At 42.7% G+C, this 17,594-nt stretch overlaps 1 protein-coding gene across 2 annotated transcripts; it reads left to right on the plus strand.

The window, feature by feature from the left end:
- Window positions 1-440: 440 nt before the first annotated feature.
- sigirr (single immunoglobulin and toll-interleukin 1 receptor (TIR) domain) lies at window positions 441-11,717 on the plus strand. 2 transcript variants are annotated; one of them, NM_001173838.1, is given in 10 exon segments: window positions 463-705; window positions 3,672-3,888; window positions 4,044-4,171; window positions 4,600-4,740; window positions 5,591-5,734; window positions 6,082-6,184; window positions 6,570-6,723; window positions 9,361-9,538; window positions 10,259-10,902; window positions 10,935-11,643. In NM_001173838.1, coding segments are annotated over 9 exon segments (1,317 nt in total). In that variant the 5' UTR covers window positions 463-635; the 3' UTR covers window positions 10,441-10,902; window positions 10,935-11,643.
- Window positions 11,718-17,594: the final 5,877 nt, after the last annotated feature.

Consider the following 17,594-nt stretch of genomic DNA (forward strand, 5'->3'; position numbering starts at 1 on the left):
ACAGGACTGTCAAGTAATCGTGAGTTTGTTTTTGTATGTTTGTTTTTGAGTTTATTAAATGTTCAAAATGAACTATCTCAACTCTGCTGCATATTGGTCCTCTTTTTCCGACCATGATTTCGCTATATCGTCTGACGATGAAGAAATCCCTGACAACATCAATATGTCCACTGATGATTCTCTACACAGTGTCTTCTATAGACTGGCCTAATCAGTCTCTATACAGGGTCAGTTTTAGTTGGGAGGACTTTAGTGAGCAGTAGACTGAGCTGTTATAACCCTGTTCAGTTTTAGTTGGGAGGACTTTAGCGAGCAGTAGACTGAGCTGTTATAACCCTGTTCAGTTTTAGTTGGGAGGACTTTAGCGAGCAGTAGACTGAGCTGTTATAACCTGAGCTGTTATAACCCACTTCTGAAACGTTGACTTCAACAGGTGAGACGTCACGTGACCACCCGTACACAAGTCATTCTAGCAGTTGAACCGAGTCAATCCCTACTTTTTTATTTCAACTATAATTCTAATGTTTTATCCACTGGGGCTGGATGATACGATATAATCCTAGGACCATAGCGGTGTGCCTTGCGATTGAAAACTCGGAATAAGAAGGAAAGAGAGAGATTTTTATCTTTTAAAAATGACTTCGAACCAGTTGGCTTTCATTCTGACATGTACTTTATGGAACAGGATGTCGGTGTGTGCTGGAGGTAAGATTAGATTCTGTCGTTTAATCTACTGACAATATTGTTTCATCGATTAAAACGGAAACGCGATTCAATTCTGTTTTATTGATCGGAAAATATGAGTTTTTTTTGCGAGGGGGCTCTAATGTATAAACTTTACCGCGTGCGTAAAGCGTGAGAGGTGTTTTTGTGCTGAAGAATATGATTAGAGTTTCTAGCAAATTCCATTAGTATAAACGGTAAAAACATGATATGTAGTTTGTAATTCTTTGCACAGGTTGTTTATCACCAATAGGAAAGGAACGAAATGTCATAATGTCGAACGAACAGCCTATCTCTGTTTAATAAGGATACATTACTCATTAAAATAAATAGGATTTGACGATAAGAGACAGTTGCCAATCAGTTGGAGAAGAGACAACCAATCAATGAGAAGTACAGATCTGTCTTGCTCTCAAACACTGCAACCTTTTCAAGTGTCATTCAGTCATGAGTTCTCTAGTCCAGTCGGACACTACGACAGTTGCTCCAATCTGGACTTAGTACCCGGATATACAGCTCAGCGTTACATCCTGTTAATAATAAAACATATACAGAATGTTAAAACAGAGTGTGTGTTTGTGTGTATGTGCAGTGCTTTATATGTAAATTGGAAGGTTCCGGAAAGGATGGTGACCTTTCCGGAACCTGAGGTACCAGAACGCAGGAAAACAACAGCAGCTTTCATAATAAAGCATTGCATGCATTTACTTTATTTCTCTTTTGCACACCAGTATTTCTACTTGCACATCACCATCTGCTCATCTATCACTCCAGTGTTAATCTGCTAAATTGTAATTACTTCGCTCCTATGGCCTATTTATTGCCTTACCTCCTCATGCCTTTTGCACACACTGTATATAGACTTTCTTTTTTTCTATTGTGTTATTGACTGTTTGTTTATTCCATGTGTAACTCTGTGTTGTTGTTTACTCCATGTGTAACTGTGTTTATTCCATGTGTAACTCTGTTGTTGTTTGTGTCGAACTGCTTTGCTTTATCTTGGCCAGGTCGCAGTTGTAAATGAGAACTTGTTCTCAACTAGCTCCCTGGTTAAATAAAGGTGAAATTATTTTTATTATCCTCACTTGGCACAGAGCACTAGAGTAGATGCGCTTACAGAAGCTGCAGACGCATTTCATGTAATTCTACATCATGTTACATGACTGGAGATTTTAACAGAATAGTTTTTTAAATACCTAACAAATGATCGAAATGACAGGCTACTTTGACACGGACAGAATCTGAGATGAATGAAAACGACCTTGTCTTGAATATATCTAAGGCCTAGGCCTAGGTGTGTGGAGACACACATATTGTACAATAAACTTTCCAGTTTCACTGACTCACCGGCGATGGTTGATGCACTCGTGCCAAAATCATTATCTCTCTCTTGTTCTACTTTGTAAAACAATACTGTTCGCTCAGTAGGTATATTTGGAAGTTGATAACACGTTTGGTAGCCTACAGACAGATTGTCTTCTCTCTTTTTTCCAGCAGGATCCATCTGTGTTTTCCCGTGATGTCATTAGAGATTTTGCTAAAAAAAAAGGGCCGTTTTGACTGCATGCTGTTTGTTCACTGACAGATTTACCCCGCGTTCCCGACGGTAGATTGGGTTTACACAATACACAACTAGGCTGGCTATAGGCTATAACAAAAGAGAGAGCTATTGTCACGTCCTGACCAGTATAAAGGGGTTATTTGTTATTGTAGTTTGGTCTGGACGTGGCAGGGGGTGTTTTTGTGTTGTCGGGGTTTTTGGGTTGTGTTCTATGTTTTTGTATTTCTATGTTATATTTCTATGTCTAGTTTATTGTTTTTGACCTCTTCAATTGGAGGCAGCTGTTCCTCGTTTCCTCTAATTGAAGGTCCTATTTAGTAGGGGTGTTTTTCATGGGGTTTTTGTGGGTAGTTGTTCTTTGTGTAGCCTTACGGGACTGTTTCGTTGTTTTTGTATACGCTGCGTTTTGGTCCAGTCCCTACGACACCCGCGACAGCTATTGATCCTCTGTGGCTAAATCATAGTCCTATTAGTCCTGATGTACTATTCTGAATTATTTCATCGCTTTATCAGCAGACAACAGAAATTCTACAACTTTGGCAAACGTATTGGATTTTATCAAGGGTGCTGCGGTACCTCCAACGCCAATCCCGCGGCTATGATTCCTATAAGAGAATAAATGATTTAGTGCAACGCTGGAGAGATGAGTTACAGGCTCATGTTTTATCAGATCAGAGAGAGGAAGAGAGGTAATAGAAAGTGAATCTCATTCTAGTTCTGAGAGATACATGAGTGCGTTTCTCTTTCACCCCGGTAATGGCCAGTGGTAACGTGTTGGTATCGGCTGTTTAAGCCATAAACCCGGGACGGCCCAACACGAATCAATTCTTACAATATCAGGCTCGTTTTCACATTACTTTTTTTTTTTTTTTTTAGGTGGAAGCACAATTACATAGGAGGAAACTTGAATTAAATCTGATTTTTATTAGAATTTTTTTACATCACAAACAGTTTGTGTGAACGCGCACACACTCAATTCTTCATTGCTGCGATTTACTCATATGGGTTTAAAGAGCAGGTGGTCTAGAAGGGAGAGAAGGGGCCATATGGGTTTAAAGAGCAGGTGGTCTAGAAGGGAGAGAAGGGGCCATATACTTCACAGATCTAATAACACTAGGTAGGTGAAGGCAACAGGATGGACAGTAGGTTGAGCTGTTTACTCATACCTACCCAGGCACATCTTCTACCTACCTACCCAGGCACATCTTCTACCTACCTACCCAGGCACATCTTCTACCTACCTACCCAGGCACATCTTCTACCTACCTACCCAGGCACATCTTCTACCTACACTACTACTAGCTATTGTCGTTCCTAACCAACTCATAATCTATTGTCGTTCCTAACCAACTCATAAGCTGTTAAATGTGTTCATTCATTCATGCAGAATCCCTGTGCACCCAAGCCCCAGAGTTTCAGTTGCCCAGTGGGGGTCAGTCTGAGGTGTGGGAGACCCTGGGTTCCTTTGTGGCTCTGAACTGTACAGCCGTGCTGTCCTGGAACGAGACAGACCAACGGTGTGACGCTACCTCCTGGAAACTGCTCTGGAGCAAAGATGGGACCCCTCTCAACCTCAGCCTTTACCCACAGAACACATCCACCTGGTCAGTTCAACAGGAGGTCACAATACCTTGCCAGATCACATGTACACGCTGATCTGCAGGTTGTCATTGCAAATAAGAATCTACTCTTGACTTATTTGTATAAGTGTCCAACCAATTACAATACAGAGGTCACCTTTTTATTTTTTTTCTGGCAGGACTCCCAGCCAATCCCAAATGATTGTGAGCAGTGTGCTCGAGGTCCCGGTTAGAGAGCAGGCTGACTTTGGCCTCTACTCCTGTGAGGTGAGGAATACCTCTGCTGACTTCAGCCTGCAGAATACCGGTAAGAAACCAGTGGGGTTTGTGGACTGTACATTATACTGTATCAGATATGTTGTCAAAGGCAACTTACATTAGTGTGTGTATACAATACTTATTTTAAATGTTAATATGTGTGATAACTGAGGCTGGGTGAATTCAGATATGTTGCTATTTTTTATTTATTTTTATTTTAAGGGGTAGATCGGCTTTTATACTGCAGATAGTAGCTTCCATCAATGCAATTATCTGCATAATTTCCAATCCTCTCTATATATTTTTTTGTAAATACATATATTTTATATTTTTTTTACAAATATATTTTTCTTTATTATGTTCCCCTAATTGGAGTAAGCTAATGGACAACACTTAGGCTTCCACTTCCAGTTTATACATACTATATGCTGATTATTAATGACTCATGATTGTTGGTTTCTGTTTGTGTGATCACAGCCCACCCCAGCCACACAGCATCAGTGATAGCAGCCATCAGTCTCTTCCTGATCCTGACTATAGCTGCCGTTGTCTACTCCAGGTGTCGTCTCAACATCAAACTCTGGTACAGGAACTCCTATGGAGACTATGAGATCAATGGTGAGGAGTGAGGATTTTTTTAAATATTTGTAACCTTTATTTAACTAGGCAAGTCAGTTAAGAACAAATTCTTCTTTACAATGATGGCCTACCCTGGCCAAACCCTAATGTCGCTGGGCCAATTGTGCGACGCCCTATGGGACTCCCAATCACGGTCAGTTGTGATACAGCCTGGAATCAAACCAGGGTCTGTAGTGACGCCTCTAGTACTGAGATGCAGTGCCTTAGACTGCTGCGCCACTCGGAGCCCTAGTTTTAACCCACTGCAGTGGTTAAAACACATTGGGATGGGAAGTGTGAGCCCACTTTGTGCTGTAGGTGGGCTATGGTTAGTTGTACAGATGTAGAATCTTAATTTGAGCCAGTTTGCTACAGCAGGAAAATAATCTTACAGCAAATGTGAATTATCTGGATTAATATTTTTTTTTAAGGGGTTGGAGACATTTTTCATTAGGGCAAATCAATTCTGATATTAAAAACTTTAGAAGCCTTTTTAAACCTCAATTACGCTACACGTTTGCATTTCCTGATTTGCAGGAAAATTCCGGCAACAACAGGAAGATCAAATTAAGATAAGGCGTCTGTAGGTACCTGTAAGCAGATTCAAGTAGTATTGAGGGTTACAATGTATTGAACATATCTAAGATATTGTATATTATTATATACTTGCAATGATTGTCATATGTGGTTGTAAAAAGGGTATACTCAGGATCGTGACACTGCATTGTGATTGTTTTAACCTACCTAAATTGAATGCACAAATGTTTAATCGCTCTGGGAAAGTGTCTGCTAAATGACTCAAATGTAAGTTAAGCTATGTTATAATGTCTCTTTTTTTTTTTGTCACCAGATGGGAAGCTGCATGATGCCTACTTCTCCTATGTCAACAACGAATACGACAGAAAGTTGGTCAACTTCATCCTCAAACCTCACCTGGTGAACAAATCTGGACATAAGCTACACCTCAGTGATAACAACATCCTACCTGGGGGTGGTAATGATGACATAACCCTCTGTAACTCCTACAGTCCGTTTGATGCTTACATAAAAAAAAAAAAAAAAAAAAAAAAAAAATCTTTTAGCAGACGCGCTTATCCAGAGCAATTTACAGGAGCAATTATGGTTAAGTGCCTTGTTCAATCCCCAAGCTGACTTTTCACATAGTCCGCTTGGGGATTCAAACCAGCGATCTTTAGGCTACTGGCCTAACGCTCTTAACCCAGTAGGCTACCTGCTGCCCTGTCTTCCCTGAAAGTTATCATGTTAACTGTATTTTCCTCCTTCTTCTTCCTCCTTCTTCCTCCTCCTCTTCTTCCTCTTCTTCTTCTCCTCCTCTGTCAGAGCCGTCTGCTGAGTTCCTGATGAACGTTAGTCACTGTCGACGCCTCATCGTAGTGATGTCACACGCCTACCTAGAACAGGACTGGTGCTGTAACAACTTTAGGTAGGTATGCAGATAGCTCAGCATTATGCCTAAGTAACATTTTTTTTTAAATCTATCTCTTAGCTTAGCATGCTAAACGCTAATGCTAATGCTAGTTGTGTCGCTGTGTGTTCCTCTTGTTTAGCTCAGCATGCTAACTGCTAATGCTGGTTGTGTCTCTGTGGTCCTCTCTTAGCTTAGCAGGCTAATGATAATGCCACTAATGCTACAATGTCACTATGTGATTACCCATGTCTGTAAAAAAAACAGGGACAACTGCAACTGATGTCTGTACAAAACCCTCAGCATAGCATGATCTAGCTGACTGCTAATGCTAGTTGCTAATATCCCTGTGTTGTCCACCCTCTCAGACAGGCTAATATCCCTGTGTTATCCACCCTCTCAGGCAGGGCCTTCTGCACCTGCTGGAGCTGTCCCAGAGGCCCATCATCATCACATTGGAGGGTCAGGTCAAACTCATGAGACCCGATGTGGTCCAGCAACTCAGAGAACACCATCACAAACTCACCTTGCTCACCTGGTCGGGATCACACTCCATGGTGACTCAACCTAGCCTTGAACCTAACCCTGGCCCTAACCCTTTTATTTATTTATTTATTTTATTTCACATTTATTTAACCAGGTAGGCTAGTTGAGAACAAGTTCTCATTTACAACTGCGACCTGGCCAAGATAAAGCAAAGCAGTTCGACACATACAACAACACAGTTACACATGGAATAAACAAAACATACAGTCAATAATACAGTAGGAAAATAAGTCTATATACAGTGTGTGCAAATGAGGTAAGATAAGGGAGTTAAGGCAATAAATAGGCCATGGTGGTGAAGTAATTACAATATAGCAATTAAACACTGGAATGGTAGATGTGCAGAAGCTGAACGTGCAAGTAGAGATACTGGGGTGCAAAGGAGCAAGATAAATAAATAAATACAGTATGGGGATGAGGTAGGTAGATAGATGGGCTGTTTACAGATGGGCTATGTGCAGTGATCTGTGAGCTGCTCTGACAGCTGGTGCTTAAAGCTAGTGAGGGAGATATGAGTCTCCAGCTTCAGTGATTTTTGCAGTTCGTTCCAGTCATTGGCAGCAGAGAACTGGAAGGAAAGGCGGCCAAAGGAGGAATTGGCTTTGGGGGTGACCAGTGAAATATACCTGCTGGAGCGCATGCTACGTGTGGGTGCTGCTATGGTGACCAGTGAACTGAGATAAGGCAGGGCTTTACCTAGCAAAGACTTATAGATGACCTGGAGCCAGTGAGTTTGGCGACGAGTATGAAGCGAGGGCCAGCCAACGAGAGCGTACAGATCGCAGTGGTGGGTAGTATATGGGGCTTTGGTGACAAAACGGATGGCACTGTGATAGACTGTGTCCAATTTGTTGAGTAGAGTGTTGGAGGCTATTTTGTAAATGACATCGCCGAAGTCAAGGATCGGTAGGATAGTCAGTTTTACGAGGGTATGTTTGGCAGCATGAGTGAAGGATGCTTTGTTGCGAAATAGGAAGCCGGTTCTAGATTTAATTTTGGATTGGAGATGTTTAATGTGAGTCTGGAAGGAGAGTTTACAGTCTAACCAGACACCTAGGTATTTGTAGTTGTCCACATATTCTAGGTCAGAACCGTCCAGAGTAGTGATGCTGGATGGGTGGTCAGCTGCGGGCAGCGATCGGTTGACGAGCATGCATTTAGTTTTATTTGCATTTACTAAGAGCAGTTGGAGGCCACGGAAGAAGTGTTGTATGGCATTGTAGCTCATCTGGAGGTTAGTTAACACAGTGTCCAAAGAAGGGCCAGAAGTATACAGAATGGTGTCCTCTACGTAGAGGTGGATCAGAGAATCACCAGCAGCAAGAGCGACACCATTGATGTATACAGTTGTGTCATATGAGAACTGGCAAATAGTATTTTTTTCACATGACTTATCCAAGCTTTACTGTGCTGGCCTGGTTAAGCATCAACTATTGTTGCTGGAACTGTGCTGGAAACAATGTGAAAGGACAGGGTCTATCCAAACCAGCCCATCACTGCATGGTACAGATGTACTCAATAGAGATAAGGTCCTAGTCAGGGGTTGGACCGGTTCAGGGTACAGAACTGAAAACCGGAGAACGAAAGTGATCTGTACTGTTCCGGAACAGAACCGTTATTTTTAAAGGGAACCGGTTAATAACATTATTTTATGTTCCAGGCATTTTGTTTTTTTTGTCTTACAAAAAATGTAACAAAGCACCTATGCAAAGCCTTCACTCTGTCACTCAGGAACTTATTCCAGTGTCAGCTGAAAATCTTAGCCAGTGTGTGTTTGTAGGCTACATGCTCCTCCCCCTCCCTCCAGTGTAGGCTACATGCCCCTCCCCCTCCCTCCAGTGTAGTCTACATGCCCCTCCCCCTCCCTCCAGTGTAGTCTACATGCTCCTCCCCCTCCCTCCAGTGTAGGCTACATGCTCCTCCCCCTCCCTCCAGTGTAGTCTACATGCCCCTCCCCCTCCCTCCAGTGTAGGCTACATGCTCCTCCCCCTCCCTCCAGTGTAGGCTACCTGCTCCTCCCCCTCCCTCCAGTGTAGTCTACATGCCCCTCCCCCTCCCTCCAGTCAGGCTACATGCCCCTCCCCCTCCCTCCAGTCAGGCTACATGCCCCTCCCCCTCCCTCCAGTCAGGCTACATGCCCCTCCCCCTCCCTCCAGTCAGGCTACATGCCCCTCCCCCTCCCTCCAGTGTAGGCTACATGCCCCTCCCCCTCCCTCCAGTGTAGGCTACATGCCCCTCCCACTCCTCCGTAGGTATAATTCTGTGGGTCTAATTCAGATAATGCATGTCATAACAACAAGATGCCCAGCGCTCTCCTCAACAGCAACATTTCAGTCGCATGTTGCACCCTACACTACACTTGTCTGTCCAATGCATGTACATAGCTTTCCCGTTCCATAGCAAGTTGCTCTATCCGTTGGTGAAGTAATTTTACGTTGAGCTAAACCTCGATATCAGAAGTTTAAAAAAATGAACAGAAAGGAACGATATAAACCGATAATTTTTTGGGGTGGGGTTTGAATCGGTTCAGAACTTTATTTTGCTGGTCAGAACAGTGGAACGGAACCAAATAATGGTTCTGTTCAGAACGAAACGATTGGAAAATAATTTGGGTTAACTAGATTGTGTTCTGTGCTATGTCTCCCTAGCCGCCGTCATCAGTGTTCTGGAAGGAGTTGGCCCTGGCCATGCCTCATAGGGTTGTGTTCCACAGCGACACGGCAGGGGACCCCCAGACCCTCTTCCAAGACGATAAGGACCCCATGCTCACCCTCGACCCAGACTACCTGGACTGTCGCCCTGACCCTGACCCTGTCGGAGACTTGGGTAAGACCACGTGAATTAGCTGGCTACAGGGTTGGGTGCAATTGATGCTGGATTACAATGCTAATTACATTTCAGATTGGGTCAATTTTAATTCAGTCAATTCAAATAGAATTGACCCCAAACCTGGTTGGCCTTGTAATCCCCAGGACCAATTCCCATTTTGGGTTATGTAATGTAATCATATCCATGCACGGCTCATAATAATGTCTGGAACGGAGCAAATGGAATGACATCAAACATATGGAATCCATGTATTCGATGCCATTCCACTAATTCTGCTCCAGCCACGAGCTCATCCTCCCAAATAAGGTGTCACCAACCTCCTGTGCCATGGACAATTTATTATCTTAATTATTGCTGCTACAGTTATTATATATATTTTTTTAATGAGGCAAGTCAGTTAAGAACAAATTCTTATTTTACAATGACGGTGGGTTAACTGCCTTGTTCAGGGGGCAGAACGACAGATTTTTACCTTGTCAACTCTGGGATTCGATCTTGCAACCTTTTCGGTTACTAGTCCCAATGCTCTAACCACTAGGCTACCTGCCACCCCGATGCTTTCTCCAAGGTTGAAAATAACATCAATCAACAAAAGTAGTCCCTCTAAAGCCCTGTAGAACTAAGATTGCTGACCTACAGCATCGATCCACACATTTCATCAACTAAATGACTGAATCTACTCATTCACCCTCTTGTTTTCAATCCCTCCTTCTCCAGGCCTTCGTCTCCCAGTCTACACGACACTGACATCCAGAGCCCCTGTGCTGCCTATGTTTCCCTCGGTCCCTGCATCCCTGACTGAGCCCAAACACTCAGATATAGATGTGTCGGACCTGGGATCGCGCAATTATGGAGCTCGCAATGACTTCTACTGCCTGGTTACAGAGGACAACATCTGAGGAAAAAGACTGTAGCTTCTGAAGCAAAAAGGAGAACAAGATCTCCAACTTCTACTCTCTAGAAGGAAATGTCTCACTTCAGTCTGAATGTAAAACAGGTTCTCTCACCAGCACTATCTACTACTTCCTGGTGTATGTTTCCATATTGAAGCAAGTGTTACATAAAAAAAGTGAATAATTTAGTTCTTTAAACAAGTTTGATTTGATCTATTTATTTAAATTTGTCCATATTTTAAACCTTTCATGTATACACTGAGTGTACAAAACATTAGGAACACCTGCTCTCTCTATCCACGACACAGACTGACCAGGTGAATCCAGGTGAAAGCTATGATCCCTTATCGATGTCACCTGTTAAATCCACTTCAAATCAGTGTATATAAAGAAGGAGGACACGGGTTAAAGAAGGATTTAATCCTTGAGAAAATTGAGACATGGATTGTGTGCCATTCAGAGGATGAATGAATGGGCATGATAACATATTTAAGTGCCTTTGAACAGGGTATGGTAGTAGGTGCCAGGTGTACCGGTTTGTGTCAAGAACTGCAAACGCTGCTGGGTTTTTCCACACTCAACAGTTTCCAATGTGAATCAAGAATGGTCCACCACACCCAAAAGGACATCCAGTCAACTTGACACAACTGTTGGATGCATTGGAGTCAACATGGGCCCAGCATCCCTGTGGAACACTTTCAACACCTTGTAGAATCCCGTGCCCTGACGAAATGAGGCTGTACTGAGGGGAAAAAAAGGCGTGTGGGGCAACTCAATATTAAGGAGATGTTTTGTACACTCAGTGTATAAAATTTGATTCCAATGATCATTTCACTGAAATGTTTTGAAGGACCTTGGTGGTTACACTACATGTTATTATATGCAATTTGTATAAGATACCTGTTATGTGAACTGTATGTGAAAAATAGAACAAGTTGTTGAGTGGTCTACTGCAGTATTCTGGGATTTTGTTTTAACGGTAAAGTGGAAATACATTCATTCTAATTTCGTTAAATGTTTGTTTAGAATTATGTTCAATATAAATATTTATCGATTAAAGCTACCCTTTCTGTAGTTTAGGGCAATTTAACTAGTCCAGCCCTTTTCATATGTAACTCATCTTGTAAAGCTGATCTTATGTTTATTTTTTTGTAAGGGTTGATCCAATTTTCCTTAGAGGAAATAAAGTCATACATTTTAAAGTGGAAATTCCAAACTTTAGAAGTATTTTTAAACCTTGAATATACTACAAGTTTGTATTTTCTGCTTGATGTATAAGTATACCCCCTTGACTGGAACCTATTCTATTGCACAGCGTTACCCCCCCCGAATCTATCTCGTAAATGCTGAATGCCAAGCAGAGTGATCTTTGGTATGACTCGGCCGGAGAATTAACTCCCAGTGTTCCAATCTCAGGGCGGACACCCGAACCACATAGCCACTGAGTTGTTCTCTTTACATTAAGCTACATAAACCTATTTCGTGTTTTCTCCAGATATTACTTTCCCTCACCAGCAGAGGGCAGGTGAACTGCAGACTTGAGAGGGGGGGGGGAAAAAAAACCTTTCTTATCATAACAATAACCTCAGTGCCTCATTCCCTATCGGTTATTTGTTTATTGGGATCCTCATTCGCTCTTCCTGGGGTCCACAAAAAAAATACAATACATGACAAGTAACAAAACACTGATACACTGATAGACAAGGACAGTCACACACATTTAAAATACAATGATTATACAAACAACACAAGTAAAGAATAATGTGTATTAAAGTGTGTCTGTGTGTGCGTGTGTTCATGTATGTCCCCTCACAGTCCCCGCCGTTACATAAATTGTTCTTCTAACCTGTTTTTTTTAAAGGTAATTTTACTGTTTACTTCAGTAATTGGAGATGGTATAGGGTAGTTCCATACAATCATGACCTCTGTATAATACCGTGTGTTGCCGTGAATTTGTTTTGGGACTGTGAAGAGACCCCTGGTGGCATGTCTTGTGGGGTGTGTATGGGTGTCTGAGCTGAATGTTATTTGATTATGCTGACAATTTTGGAATTTTCATCACAGTAGTATTACTCATGAAAACTAGGAGAAGCAGTTCATCTCTCATCAACTGTCAACCAGGAAAGACTGGCATGCATGTTTTTGATGTTAGTTTTGTATGTGTAATTAAGGGCAACCACACCCTCCTTCCACTCCCTCCCTCCCTCCTTCCACTCCCTCCTTTCACTCCCTCCGTCCCTCCTTCCACTCCCTCCCTCCTTCCACTCCCTGGAGGGTGTGAAAGAGCGTCTGCTAAATGACTAGAATGTACTAGTGGGAAACTTGTCTATCATCTCTGAGCTCCAACTTCTCCCACATGCTGACCTCTGATGTCACCTACTTAGGAAATGACTTCAACAAAGGCATTTTCGGGCAGTTAAATGCACCAAAGAAGGGAAGGGAAAGGGGGGATACCTAGTCAGTTGTACAGGGAAAGGGGGGATACCTAGTCAGATGTACAGGGAAAGGGGGGATACCTAGTCAGTTGTACAGGGAAAGGGGGGATACCTAGTCAGATGTACAGGGAAAGGGGGGTACCTAGTCAGTTGTACAGGGAAAGGGGGGATACCTAGTCAGTTGTACAGGGAAAGGGGGGGATACCTAGTCAGTTGCAACCCCTATGAATCAAAACATTATTTATAAAAAGCTATCTATTAATATGTTTTTTTTTTTAACACTGTAATTTACTTCCAAGCATGATAGCTGTACTTTTAGTTTATGGTTGACGCAGCTTGTTGGCAATTAGAAAATTTCATTTCTCAATGAGTTCAAAGCACGTATTTATTGGTATTTATTAGGTATCCCTATTAGCAGCATCTGCTCTTCCTGGGGTCCAAACACATTAAAGCACCATGCATGCATCCAATGTGAATTTAATAATAATATTATGCCATTTATAGCACACACTTTTATCCAACGCGACTTAAAATCATGCGCAAGGGTGGTGCCAGGAATCGAACCCCCTATCCTGGCATTGCAAGCACAATGCTGGACCAGCTAAGGCTAAGGCTAAGCTATAGAGGACCACTTTAATGACTTCACAACTAGTAATCGCCACCTTCCCACTTGGTTAGGAAGGCAGCATAAGTCTCTGTGTAGGGCAGGTAGTAGGTTGGGTTAGTCCAGTAGGTTGGGCCAGATATAAAGGTTAGTCCAGTAGTTTGGCCAGATATAAGGGTTGGTCAAGTAGGTTGGGCCAGATTTAAGGGTTCGTCCAGTAGGTTGGGGCAGATATAAGCGTTAGTCCAGTAGGTTGGGCCAGATTTAAGGGTTAATCCAGTTGATTGGGTCTGATATAATGTTTGTCCACTAGGTTTGGCCAGATATAAGGGTTATTACAGCAGGTTTGGACAGATATATAGGTTAGTCCAGCAGGTTGGGACAGATATGAAGGTTACTACAGTGGATTGGGCCAGATGTCAGGGTTAGTCTAGTAGGTTTGGCCGGATATACGGTTTAGTCCAGTAGGTTGGGCCAGATATAAGGGATTTGTCCAGTAGGTTGGGATAGATATAAAGGTTAGTCCAGTAGGTTGGGCCAGATATAAAGGTTAGTCCAGTAGGTTGGGCCAGATATAAGGGTTAGTCCAGTAGGTTGGGCCAGATATAATGGTTGGTCCAGATATAATGGTTAGTCTGGTAGTTTGGGCCAGATATAAGGGTTAGTCCAGTTGATTGGGTCTGATATAAGGGTTTGTCCAGTGGGTTGGTCCAGATATAATGGTTAGTCCAGAAGGTTAGGCCAGATATAAGGGTTAGTCCAGTAGGTTGGACCAGATATAAGGGTTAGTCCAGTAGGTTGGACCAGATATAAGGGTTAGTCCAGTAGGTTAGGCCAGATATAAGGGTTAGTCCAGTAGGTTGGGCCAGATATAAGCGTTAGTCCAGTAGGTTGGACAAAATATAAGGGTTAATCCAGTTGATTGGGTCAGATATAAGGGTTGGTCCAGTGGGTTGGTCCAGATATAATGGTTGGTCCAGATATAATGGTTAGTCCAGAAGGTTAGGCCAGATATAAGGGTTTGTCCAGTAGGTTGGGCCAGATATAAGGGTTATTCCATCAGGTTTGGCCAGATATATAGGTTAGTCCAGGAGGTTGGGACAGATATAAAGGTTAGTCCAGTGGGTTGGGCCAGATGTTAGGGTTAGTCTAGTAGGTTTGGCCAGTTATACAGTTTAGTCCAGTAGGTTGGGCCAGATATAAAGGTTAGTCCAGTAGGTTTGGCCAGAGATATGAGTTAATCCAGTAGGTTGGGCCAGTTATAAAGGTTAGTCCTGTAGGTTGGGCCAGATATAAAGGTTAGTCCTGTAGGTTGGGATAGATATAAAGGTTAGTCCTGTAGGTTGGGCCAGATATATTGGTTAGTCCAGTAGGTTGGGCCAGAGATATGAGTTCGTCCAGAAGGTTAGGCCAGATATAAGCGTTAGTCCAGTAGGTTGGACAAAATATAAGGGTTAATCCAGTTGATTGGGTCTGATATAAGTATTTGTCCACTAGGTTTGGCCAGATATAAGGGTTATTCCAGCAGGTTTGGCCAGATATAAGAGTTAGTCCAGTAGGTTGGTCAAAATATAAGGGTAAATCCAGTTGATTGGGTCTGATATAAGGGTTTGTCCACTAGGTTTGGCCAGATATAAAGGTTAGTCCAGTAGGTTGGGCCACATATTAGGGTTTGTCCAGTAGTTTGTGCCAGATATAGGGTTAATCCAGTTGATTGGGTTAGATATAAGGGTTGGTCCAGTGGGTTGGTCCAGATATAAGGGTTGGTCCAGATATAATGGTTAGTCCAGAAGGTTAGGCCAGATATAAGGGTTAGTCCAGTAGGTTGGGCCAGATATAAGGGTTATTCCAGCAGGTTTGGCCAGATATATAGGTTAGTCCAGGAGGTTGGGACAGATATAAAGGTTAGTCCAGTAGGTTGGGCCAGATATAAGGGTTAATCCAGATATAATGGTTGGTCCAGATATAATGGTTAGTCCAGAAGGTTAGGCCAGATATAAGGGTTAGTCCAGTAGGTTGGGCCAGATATAAGGGTTAGTCCAGTAGGTTAGGCCAGATATAAGGGTTAGTCCAGTAGGTTGGGCCAGATATAAGCGTTAGTCCAGTAGGTTGGACAAAATATAAGGGTTAATCCAGTTGATTGGGTCAGATATAAGGGTTTGTCCAGTGGGTTGGTCCAGATATAATGGTTGGTCCAGATATAATGGTTAGTCTGGTAGTTTGGGCCAGATATAAAGGTTAGTCCAGTAGATTGGGCCAGAGAGATGAGTTCGTCCAGAAGGTTAGGCCAGACATAAGCGTTAGTCCAGTAGGTTGGACAAAATATAAGGGTTAATCCAGTTGATTGGGTCTGATATAAGTATTTGTCCACTAGGTTTGGCCAGATATAAGGGTTAGTCCACCTGGTTTTGCCAGATATAAGGGTTATTCCAGCAGGTTTGGCCAGATATATAGGTTAGTCCAGTAGGTTGAGCTAGAGATATGAGTTCGTCCAGAAGGTTAGGCCAGATATAAGGGTTAGTCCAGTAGGTTGGGCCAGATATAAGAGTTAGTCCAGTAGGTTGGTCAAAATATAAGGGTAAATCCAGTTGATTGGGTCTGATATAAGGATTTGTCCACTAGGTTTGGCCAGATATAAAGGTTAGTCCATTAGGTTGGGCCACATATTAGGGTTTGTCCAGTAGTTTGTGCCAGATATAAGGGTTAATCCAGTTGATTGGGTCAGATATAAGGGTTGGTCCAGTGGGTTGGTCCAGATATAATGGTTGGTCCAGATATAATGGTTAGTCCAGAAGGTTAGGCCAGATATAAGGGTTAGTCCAGTAGGTTGGGCCAGATATGAGGGTTATTCCAGCAGGTTTGGCCAGATATATAGGTTAGTCCAGGAGGTTGGGACAGATATAAAGGTTATTCCAGTGGGTTGGGACAGATGTTAGGGTTAGTCTATTAGGTTTGGCCAGTTATACGGTTTAGTCCAGTAGGTTGGGCCAGATATAAAGGTTAGTCCAGTAGATTTTATTATATTATATTATTTCAAATATAAATCTCAAAATGGCTCATCTTCAGAGGCTATTTCTAATAAATCTAAACAGATCTTGATCTCTTGGTCAGGTAACTTGGTCATCTGTTGGTCAGGTAACTTGGTCAACTGTTAGTCAGGTAACTTGGTCAACTGTTAGTCAGGTAACTTGGTCAACTGTTGGTCAGGTACAGTAACTTGGTCAACTGTTGGTCAGGTAACTTGGTCAACTGTTGGTCAGGTAACTTGGTCAACTGTTGGTCAGGTACAGTAACTTGGTCAACTGTTGGTCAGGTAACTTGGTCATCTGTTGGTCAGGTAACTTGGTCATCTGTTGGTCAGGTAACATGGTCAACTGTTGGTCAGGTAACTTGGTCATCTGTTGGTCAGGTACAGTAACTTGGTCAACTGTTGGTCAGGTAACTTGGTCAACTGTTAGTCAGGTACAGTAACTTGGTCAACTGTTGGTCAGGTAACTTGGTCAACTGTTAGTCAGGTACAGTAACTTGGTCAACTGTTGGTCAGGTAACTTGGTCATCTGTTGGTCAGGTACAGTAACTTGGTCAACTGTTGGTCAGGTAACTTGGTCAACTGTTAGTCAGGTACAGTAACTTGGTCAACTGTTAGTCAGGTACAGTAACTTGGTCAACTGTTGGTCAGGTAACTTGGTCAACTGTTAGTCAGGTACAGTAACTTGGTCAACTGTTGGTCAGGTAACTTGGTCATCTGTTGGTCAGGTACAGTAACTTGGTCAACTGTTGGTCAGGTAACTTGGTCAACTGTTAGTCAGGTACAGTAACTCGGTCAACTGTTAGTCAGGTACAGTAACTTGGTCAACTGTTGGTCAGGTAACTTGGTCAACTGTTGGTCAGGTAACTTGGTCAACTGTTGGTCAGGTAACTTGGTCAACTGTTGGTCAGGTAACTTGGTCATCTGTTGGTCAGGTAACTTGGTCAACTGTTAGTCAGGTACAGTAACTTGGTCAACTGTTGGTCAGGTAACTTGGTCATCTGTTGGTCAGGTAACCTGGTCATCTGTTGGTCAGGTAACATGGTCAAGAAAAACTCCTGACCCTGGTAGATATGAAATCTCAATAACAAAA

The sequence above is a fragment of the Salmo salar genome, chromosome 10, assembly GCF_965601325.2.
Source record: "Salmo salar chromosome 10, fSalSal1, whole genome shotgun sequence".
Classification (NCBI taxonomy): Eukaryota; Metazoa; Chordata; class Actinopteri; order Salmoniformes; family Salmonidae; genus Salmo; species Salmo salar.